Raw genomic sequence first — 10,473 nt, 5'->3', positions numbered from 1 at the left:
GGCCGGCCGCCATCTTGATTGGCAGTTAATTTGCATATTGCCCTGATTAGCCAATGAGAAGTGTGTCGGAGGTACGGTTACTTACCATGTTTGTCTATTATTAGATAGGCTTATATAGGACTAGAAGCCCGGTGCACGAAATCATGTACAGATGGGGTCCCTCAGCCTAGCTGGCGATCAGGGCCGTGGTAGGTTTGCCGGTGGAGGGAAGGGCCATGGGAGGTTGGCTGGCCGGTGGGGGAGGGGCTGCAAGAGGTTGGCTGGCTGGGGGGAGAGCTGGGGCTGCAGGAGGTTTGACAGCTCAATCAGGGTCATTGGGGCTGGCTGGCTGGGGGGAGGGACCATGGGAGGTTGGCCAGCTGGCCCTATGGAGGCTGATCAGGGCTGGCTGGCTGGAGGGAGGGACCGTGGGAGGTTTCCTGGCTGCAGGAGGTTGGCTTTGGGAGCGCACTGACCACCAGGGGGCAGCTCCTGTGTTGAGCATCTGCCCCTTGATGGTCAGTGCGTGTCATAGTGACCAGTCGTTCACTTGCTTAGGCTTTTATATATATAGATTAACATGTAATGTGTTTAGATGCCTTTAATTCTGGTTTCAATCCATTTGGACTTATAGCTTGGAACATGAATAGAAAGATAATATGCTCTTTGTCTTTAAATAACTGATCTCTAAGGTTTTAACACAAATGATGTGTGCCATTTGGAGAAACATTTTAAATATTGAAAAGGTCAGAGTGTCCTGCCTATTATCACTGAACTGTTTGTTGTCCCCTCAGTACTCAGAAATCAGTGTCATAAAGTGCAATGTGGTGTATACACAGCTCCTTCTCTGAAGAATACGAATTAAACTTTGTATTTTACCTTGTAAAGTGGGAAGATACAAATCAAAGGAAGCTATTTTTATTAAGAATTCATCTTTCTTATGACTAATTTTCTGAAGCCCTAAAAACATAGAAGTATTCCTTGGTAATTGTGCGGGGTCAGCAAATTTGTTCTGTAGAGCCAGAGAGTAAATATGTTAGGCTTGACAGGTACACTGTCTATCGCAACTAGTCGACTCTGCTACTATAGTGCAAAAACAGCCATGGTCAATAAATGAGCACAGTTGTGTGTCAATAAAACTTTATTTATAAAAATAGGCATAGGTAATAGCTTGCCAGTTCCTACTCTAATTCTTCCCAGATGTTCCTTTAGACTGTGCAAGCATTCAGAAGCCATCCTTTCCACATTCTACTCTCCCAGCACTAACCTGAAAATGCCACAGGCCTTTCCCCTCTTTCTTGGGTACCTAATATGGGCCAGATATTATTGGCACGGGGGTGGGTGCATCAGCTAACAAAGCACACCATCTCTGTTCTCCTGGAACTTACATTCAGGTGTGACATTTATAGAATATCTATCTTGGGTTTGCATGTTCAGAGTACTTTCTCTCACTTTATTCTCATGCAAGTCAATGGTATTATAATTATTTTGATGAGAGGTCAGGTTAATTGCCTACAATCTCCAGCTAAGAAGTGACAGAACCTGCCTGACCCCAAAGCCCACACACTGTCTCTCCCGCACTGGATTTACTGTTTTCTATATTAAATCCAGAATCCCACCTCCATATTCTGACCCCATCCTCCCAGTTCAACCTGTTTTAAGAAATCAACTTCTTTTCTTTGTATGTGCTCAGTTCTGGTTAGAGAAGCATCCCACCAAAACACAGCTAAGGCCAGTTTCTGGACTCCTCCCACCACCTGTTATATTTTCCCCTGACTGAGAAGCCCACCTTCCCAAATTCCACCCAAAAGACGAGGCCACCCTGGCTGGTGTGGCTCAGTTGGTTGACAGAGTCTTGTGCATCAAGAGATTGCTGGTTTGATTCACAGTCATGTATGGGAGGCAGCCAATCAATATTCTGCTCTCACATCGATGTTTCTCTCTCCCTCTCCCTTCCTCTCTAAAAATCAATTAAAAAAATCTAAAAACCAGTTGGCCTTTTTTGGGGAGAGCTTCCATGTTGGAGAACCAGAAAGCGTCCATGTGCCATTGTCACTGGAAAGGGAGCCTGGCCCTGTTATGGGTCTCCCTCAGCCCGGCCACTAACGTGTGGGTTCTTGACTTTGTGCAGAAAAAATTTCACGAGGCCAGGTGACTTTGAGGGAGCGTTTATTAAAGCTGGAGTCACATTCTATCCCCATGTAGATTGTGTCAGAATTGAGATGAGTCCTCAGACACTCTGCGGGTGTCCAAGAATCTGTGATGTGGGAAAACACACACACACACACACACACACAGAGGAATTGGGATCTGGGAGCCCTTTTCAGTTCCCAGGTGATATTCATTAAAAAAAAAACATTAGTGTGCCCACCTGGCATGGCCTAGTGTTTGAGCTTCGATCTGTGAACCAGGAGGTCACAGTTTGATTCCCGGTTAGAGCACATGTCCCAGTTTCAGGCTCCATTCCCAGTTGGGGGGGGGAGGGGGAGAAGGGGGAGGTGTAGAAGGCAGCTGATCAATGATTCTCTCTCATCATTGATATTTCTCTTCCTCTCCCTTCCCCTCTGAAATTAATAAAAATATATTTTAAAAAAAACATTAGTGCATATTCTTTTTTTTTTTTTTAATATATTTTATTGATTTTTTACAGAGAGGAAGGGAGAGAGATAGAGAGTTAGAAACATCGATGAGAGAGAAACATCGATCAGCCGCCTCCTGCACATCTCCTACTGGGGATGTGCCCACAACCCAGATACATGCCCTTGGCCGGAATCGAACCTGGGACCTTTCAGTCCGCAGGCCGACGCTCTATCCACTGAGCCAAACCGGTTTCGGCATTAGTGCATATTCTTAGCTAAGTAATAAAACCCTAATATATTGCTAATTCAGAATCTCCGTGTTTCAGAGATACTGATACAAATAGCAAGTGATCACTGTGTTGCAGTTAAGATACAGTAAGTCTGACTCTGATCTGATTGAAAGATATACCCTGAAAACATTGAGGGTGTCATTTGTTTTAAGCAAATCTATGCTATCAGGCTGTCATCATTACCCTTGTCAAACACTGAAACAGTGAAATCCTGGATAATAGCTTAAATACCATTAGTTGTAAATTTACAAAGATTTATGACCTACTATAGGTTGATGCCTAATGTTCCAGCAATGTGTGCACTTGGGCAAATTAACCTAAGCTTCAGTTTCCTTATTATTAAATTGGGATTAAAAAGTAGCTACTGCGCTGGTAGGTTTGGCTCAGTGGGTAGTGCATAAGCCTGCGACTGTAGGGCCCCGGGTTTGATTCCAGTCATTGGCACATAACTGTGGTTGGGGCTTGTGTGGGAGGCAACCAATCGATGTGTCTCTCTCACATTGATGTTTCTCTCTGTCTCTTCCTTCCTCTCTCTCTAAAATCAAATAAAAGCAATATAAATCAATAGAACAAAATCAATAAAGGCATGTCCTCAGGTGAGAATAAAAATTAGTTACCTCATAGGATTATAGATAATATATATGTAAAGCACCTAGTACAGTATTTGGCAACATATAAAAATATCTATCTCCATAAATATTAGTTAAGATGAAACATTTCAAGTGACATTTTATAATATAATGATAAAAATCTTCCAACAGCTATGTACTTAAAATGAAATGAATGTAGCGATAGATGGTTATTAGACTTATTGTGATCACTTTATAAAGTATTTAAACATTGAGTCTCTATGTTGTGCACCTGAAACTAGTACAATACAATATGTCAACTATTATAAAAATAACTTTTTAAAAATATGTATTTTATTAGTTTTTTTACAGAGAGGAAGGGAGAGGGATAGAGAGTAAGAAACATCAATGAGAGAGAAACATAGATCAGCTGCCTTCTGCACACTCCCCAATGGGGATGTTCCCGCAACCAAGGTACATGCCCTGGACTGGAATCGAACCTGGGACCTTTCAGTCCGCAGGCTGACACTCTATCCACTGAGCCAAACCGGTTAGGGCTAAAAATAACTTTTTAAAAATAAATAAATGACAAGATGATTCTAAGTGAAGCCTAAGAATAAAAGTGAATGTCAAACACATGCCCATTTCCCCTCCGCACAGCCAGTGAACTCAGGACAGACTCTCAGCATAAGTGCCAACTGCACCAGCAGCCACTGTGACTTTGATGGCCGCATCCAAGCTCCTTCTAGCATTAAACCTCAACAAGCAGTGAAAATCCACAAACCAAAAATCTCAAGTGACAACTCACAAGAATACCAGTATTTGGCAAGCATTTTCTTTTATTAAGAAAAGATACTGAAACAGTCAAATTCAAAACTCAAAAAGTTCCAGTTTCTAAGTTGCAAAATCAACACATAATGAAAAAATTCAATGACATTTAAAAATGTAAGATTAATTCTTTTCATTGAGTTCCTCTACTTGTGTTTGCAAATAGAGAGAGCGGCGTAACCGGTTCAGGGATTCATTAGCCTGTCAACAAGAAAAGAAAAAGTCCTTGATCAGAAAGCATAGGAAACACATCAGCATGACTGCTGGGGAGAAAATGTCTCCTGCATATCAGATATTTACATTACGATTCATAACAGTAGCAAAATTACAGTTATGAAGTAGCAACAAAAATAATTTTATGGTTGGGGGTCACCACAACATGAGCAACTGTATTAAAGGGTCATGGCATTAGGAAGGTTGAGAACCACTGCTTAGGTCAATACATATACTAAATTACTAGTGACAAAGGCCGACAATCTTTCAATTTATATGGATCCTTTCCTAAAAGGTGAGTTTAAGGTTTCTAATACGTTCTTACAGTTCTTGTTATATTAGTTCTTCCATTTAGAATGGGTTTTCAAGTGTGATTCAGTGGTGAGAGTGCTGGCCCATGGACTGAAGGGTTCTGGGTTTGAATCCCAGTCAAGGGCAGGTACCTGGGTTACAGGTTCAATCTCTGACCCCTGATTGGGCCTCATGGAGGAGGCAACCAATCAATAGGTCTTTCTCACATCAATGTTTCTCTGTTTCTTCTCTCTCCCTCCTTCTTTTCCTCCCTCCCACCCTCCCATTCTCTCTAAAAAATCAATGGGAAAAAAACATCCTCAGGTGAGGATTAACAAAAAATTTAAACAGAACAAAACCAAAAAAGAATCCACTCTGTAACCTGTCAGCTTCCCTTTTTCCCTTCAACTTTATTACCTTAAAAAATTAATACTTTACAGAGTGCTCCTTTAAGTCTTAAAATGCCCAGTTCTATATATAAACTAGTTGGAAGAACTTTCCTTAGTCTTCTTGGATTGAATCATTCAAATGGAAGAGTATCCACTAATTTTTTAAAGCATCATTATATTTCTCCTAAGTAGTGATTATATGAAATAAAAAAAAATAAGTCTCTTTAACTCTAATTTTTGGATTATTAATTTAATTTTAGTAATATCTGGTGTGTGTTTTTCAATTGAGGAATGGTTAGTTGAGAAGGTACAGGTAACAAAAGATATGATGCTTACTGGCTATTAAATGAGTATACATTGAGCAATAGAAGATATTTTTATCAGAACTTTTTTCTTATAAAATCACTAAGAGAAATTTAAAATTTAGTTACATGTTGAGAAGTTGCCATCTGAACAAGCTAATGAGTCCACTGGGAGGCCTAAAAGCTGCCTAAGAAATAGGCTCCAGAGACAACGTTTTGGTTCATACCCTGGTTTCCCAACTTTCTAACTGTGTATACCAGTAAGCACCTCCATTTGCTCATCTGACAGCTGGAAAACATTGAAGGAGGAATACCACACTGATTCTCTTAGTTTTAGGGAGCACATGCGCATGCCTTTAAGAGCGTAAGATTCTTTTATAGTGCCCACTTTCCTAGAATTCTTTCTTTTATGTTCTTAATAGGTGACAAACTGCACATAAGCCTGATATTGGGTTGTTTTCTTTAAAAACACACACTCACCTAGAAAAAAGATTTCTATTGGAAACTATTATTTTAACCATCTCAAAGTCATTTAAGACATTTTCATATACACATTTAAAGCTATCACCATGTCAAATACAGAACACAATAAAACTGTAGGATGTGGAATAGTATCAGACAAGTCAACTATTTCACAGAACAAACCGCAATTTAACCGGTGACAATAAACCACCAATTAATTATATTTTCTTGACACTAAGTTCTGGCTCCCATACAAGACCAGCTCTGTAAGGTGCTGTGCTTGCAGTAAAGTACCTTAGCAAGATCTTCTTTTAACTTGTTGTATTGCACCACATCAAAATGCTGTTGCTTTGATTTCTTATAAAAGAAGTGCAGAAAATGCCTACTCTTAACAGCGGAGTAAGTATAATCCTAAAAAAAGAGAACATGTTTTAAATGAACATAATGCCTCTGCAAGAAAGATACATGCCTTAGCAACACTAAAGCAAAGGCAGATGAGTGAAATATTTGCAGTAGCTACCAGAGCAAGCATAAGGCAACACAAGGAAAACATTTAGTCTCATTTGGAATCAGCTGCTACTTTCAAAAGCAAACCAGCTGGGAAGAGAATCACACATACTGGGAGAAAGAGAAATGGAGATTTCTGGCAAAATAATCACGAGATAAAGCTAAAGTTACTGGGTATCAGGCACATTCTTGCGCTCCATTATGCCTTGCCTGGGGCTCTTGCCCCTCCCGGGGACTTTCCTATTATTCTCATTATAGGTTTCAGGATTAACGAACTGCCTACACCTGGCCCCCACCTGCACCTGGTCTGGCCAGCTCCTGTGACTGACCTTTACAAGAGACATAAATATCCTGCTCCCCCTACTCTGCCCCGCTGATGCCATTTTGGTCTCAGCCCCTCTGCTCGCAGATGTAACAATAAATTAATAATTCTTTACCCCTTTTGGCCTCCTGCATTCTTCCTTCGGCGACCCTAACACTGGGTGTTTTGCAATACAAATTCAATTTTATTTGTAGATGAGGGAACAAAGAACATACATTTAATATGTTATCTCAATGGAGGAATCTCTGGGTTGTAATATTTATTTTTCTACAGAAGTTACATATAGTTTCTCTGGGCTGAATATAAATCTCTGTCTTCATGACAAAGAACAAGAAAATGTATCAGCTTATAACAACCCAGATAGCAATAACTCAGTAAATAAAAAGGCTTTATTGCTCATTGCCTGACTTGGATAAGGAATTATTTGCAGATGTGCTAACTTACCATTTTCCTAACAAAGTACTCACCTGTCGAGTGACTAGAAAGTATGCAAAAAAGACCATGGAATTTGCAAATGTGATGAAGTATGTAACTGGTTCCATGATATCCCAGGAGTACACCCACCAAGTGAGCCAGGCCAAGGCCCCACCCTGAACAGACAGCAGCGCCAGTCCAGCCCACAGGAGTCCACTGGTTTTAGCTGCTGAGCGAGCTTCAATTTTAGCTTTCATCTGAGAAAAATAAAAAGATGGCTAACTCAGTTTACAAGAAAAGGGACAAAAATAATGCATGTCTGTTACTTTAAAGAGGCCTGATTTATGAAAACTCAGAATTTATAAACCATATACATTAATCAGTTCATTAATAAATTATTTTTTGAATTATAAGAGTCATACCTGCTCATAAAAATTTTTTAAATAGAATAGATGAGTATACAATGAAAACTCAAAAGCCATCCATCCTCTGAACCCTCCCTAAAATTGCATGCCGATTTCCTTCAACCCAGCAATTTCACTTCTGGAAATTCATCCTACAGGTGCTCCTGCACACATGTGATTCATGACAGGTCCATTTTTACGATGAGAAGACCTAAAATTATCCATCTTTCCACAAGCTACTATGCAGCTGTAATGAAGAAGCTCTCTGTGCAGCCCTATGGAGCTCTCTCCAGGATGTAGGCACATGTCTAGCATATAGCAGGCTCAGCTGCAGACCACCACCATGAAGTGAACATTGCAATAAAGTGAGCCACGTGGATTTTTTGGTTTCCCAGTGCATATAAAAGTTATGTTTACACTATACTGCAGTCTACTAAGTGTGCAACAGTATTGCATCTAAAAAAAGCAATGTACATACCTTAATTTAAAAACACTTTATTTCCAAAATTATTAACTATCATCTGAGCCTTTGGCAAATTGTTATCTTTTTGCTGGTAGAGGGTCTTACCTTCAATTTCCAAAAAAAAAAAAAAGAAAAAAAAAAAAGCAGTATCTGTGAAGCACAATAAAACCAAGAGAAATAAAATGAAGTATGCTTGGATACTGTTAATGAAAAAATGTAAGGATAGTGTGTAATAGCCCATGTCCTTTTCTGAAAAAGGGAAAAAATAACATATTTGCATTTGCACATAAAATCTGAGATGGTTCACAGGTGTGGGGATATGGTACTAGGAGGGCCAAACTTCCCTTTGGCCAACTTTTTTAATCTTAATAAACATATCACCAATTTTTAAAAAAGAAAAATTGAAATGTAGGTATATAATCCAATAAATAATAGTAAAAAGTCCCCCTCTCTGCCATCCCTAAATACCTTAAGAGTTAATCACTATTAAGGTTATTTTATCTCCAGAAATTTTCTATCCATATACAAAGTTATACCTACACCTCCCCTTTTTCAAAATCACAAGCAGAATCACAGATTTAAGAAATGCCGTTTTTTCCCTTCAATTACAACAGACTCCACCACCTCCTCCCCCGAAAAGTTACTTTTTTCTCCACCACTGATTAACCTCAGATGTTAGGACGCCATCACTAACTTTCCACGTGCAGTTCGGGTAAGCAGAGCTGGGGCCGTGGGCCTATTCTCCGACAGAGAAGCTGGGGTAACAGTGCAGCTAGTGCACCCCAGCTCCCATCATACTCATTTACAGAGACACCACGGCCCTCCGTGGAGGAAGCAGGCAGAGTTTAAGACGGCAGCTCTAGAGTCAGACCACCGGAGTCCAGGTTCCGGCTCTACGGACTAGCTATGTGCCTCTGCTGTCTCCGTTTCCCCATCTGAAGAATGAGAAAGATAACAGTACCAAACTCGTGGCTCACCGTGAGGATTAAAGGAGAACATGAGCATATGCAAATCATTCAAACTAAGAATTTTCTTCGTAATATGACCTGCTGTTTCTTTAAAAATCTTCATACAGGAAGAGTCAGGGGACTATAGCCATTGCCAGAACCCAGGTGAATACCTCACCTCAGTTTGTAGAAAAATGCTCCCGTGGACAGCACTCAATAGAAGCTGGGTATTATTTTTCAGACTCAACTGTGATGTTTCCTAACCTGTTCGAGGGGCTGCAGCTGTCCCTTCAGGTGGTCGATTTCCTCCAGTAAATGGTGCTCTCTCTTTTTCTGAAACTCTTCTAAATGCAAGGCTGTAAACAGTCTGTGAACCAAGGATTTCATATCTTCCAGCTCAGTGGCGTGCTCACTACTCGGTTTTTCTGAGAAAAGACACAAGGGAAACATAAGGCAGTCACCACAGTTTTTCCCCCAGGGTCTGCAAGTCCAGGGACCCACATCCGACTCCCCGCGGCCGGACCCCGCGGCTGGCCCGTCAGCCCTCCCTACTCCTGGGAAGCGTCTGGATGGGCCTCTCTTCCCACCTCCGGTGATCGCGCTAGTCCCTCTCACACAAAGACAATTTGGAATGATAAATTACCAGACAGTAGGCTTAAAATCACTATGTTTTTGTTTGTCTTTTTTCTTTGTAATAAGACTTGCTGTTTCTTTAAAAATCTTCATACAGGAAGTGTAAGGGGAATATCCATTACCAGCACCCAGGTGAATACCTCACCTTAGTTTGTAACACATTCGTTTATGGGCTCACTTTTATTTCCGAGTTCCATCCAAGACCCCTCCCCCCACCCTCCAACCAACTATCCAAAAATTATTTTAGGATCCACAGGGGAGGGAAGCCGGTGTACAAACATGTAAAGAGATGTGTAATATACATTTGAAAAGCAATTCAAGTGTAAGCTCTTTACAGTAAGAGGTTCAGACTGACAAGTCGCCATGTCCGAGTCTTTAACATAGAGTTGATTCTTTTGATTATGGATTTCTCTCATCCTTTCACCTCTATGGACCTATGAATTCACATGAAGCTGGGCTGTCATGATACCTTTCCGAGGACTCTAACTGTTCCTCGGCCATGGAGAGAACCCGAGGGAGGGGACAAGGTGAGAGGAAGGACCTTCCCGCCAAGCAGCAGCCAACAACTGCAGAGACTTAGGATCCTGGAGTCACTACTAGCCCAGCGATTTTTCAGGTTTTGCCAAGAGGCCTGCAGTTATTTCTCTTCCATCTCCACCCATTTCTTCCAGACTTATTGTGGTCTTTAATCCCTTCCACATTATAAGTTAACGCTGCCTCAAAGAGGTGAGAACCAGAAGTTCCCTTCTAGGCTTTTGAGATTTGCAGAACAGTCAGGGCCCTTTTGTTTTGATGAAATATATACTGATATTTAAAAGGTCTCCATACAGAAGAAAGGTATAGGTGGGCCACGATTTTGTCCAAAGCTGTGGCGTGTATCA

General features: G+C 40.9%; 1 protein-coding gene across 3 annotated transcripts in view; it reads right to left on the bottom strand.

Annotated features, from left to right (window-relative positions):
* Nucleotides 1-4,236: 4,236 nt before the first annotated feature.
* MCUB (mitochondrial calcium uniporter dominant negative subunit beta) overlaps nt 4,237-10,473 on the bottom strand; it is an 80,818-nt gene continuing 74,581 nt past the window's right edge. For 2 of the 3 annotated variants that reach the window (XM_059662203.1, XM_059662192.1), the window contains 4 exons: nt 9,224-9,384; nt 7,199-7,402; nt 6,197-6,313; nt 4,237-4,446 (listed from right to left, as the gene is read on the bottom strand). In XM_059662203.1, coding sequence (XP_059518186.1) covers nt 4,369-4,446; nt 6,197-6,313; nt 7,199-7,402; nt 9,224-9,384 — 560 coding nt within the window. In that variant the 3' untranslated portion in view covers nt 4,237-4,368. The remainder of the gene's footprint in view (nt 4,447-6,196; nt 6,314-7,198; nt 7,403-9,223; nt 9,385-10,473) is intronic. The other variant, XM_059662212.1, reaches the window with a different exon arrangement.

This window comes from Myotis daubentonii, chromosome 1 (genome assembly GCF_963259705.1).
Source record: "Myotis daubentonii chromosome 1, mMyoDau2.1, whole genome shotgun sequence".
Classification (NCBI taxonomy): domain Eukaryota; kingdom Metazoa; phylum Chordata; class Mammalia; order Chiroptera; family Vespertilionidae; genus Myotis; species Myotis daubentonii.
This window is presented reverse-complemented; position numbering and strand designations above follow the sequence as displayed.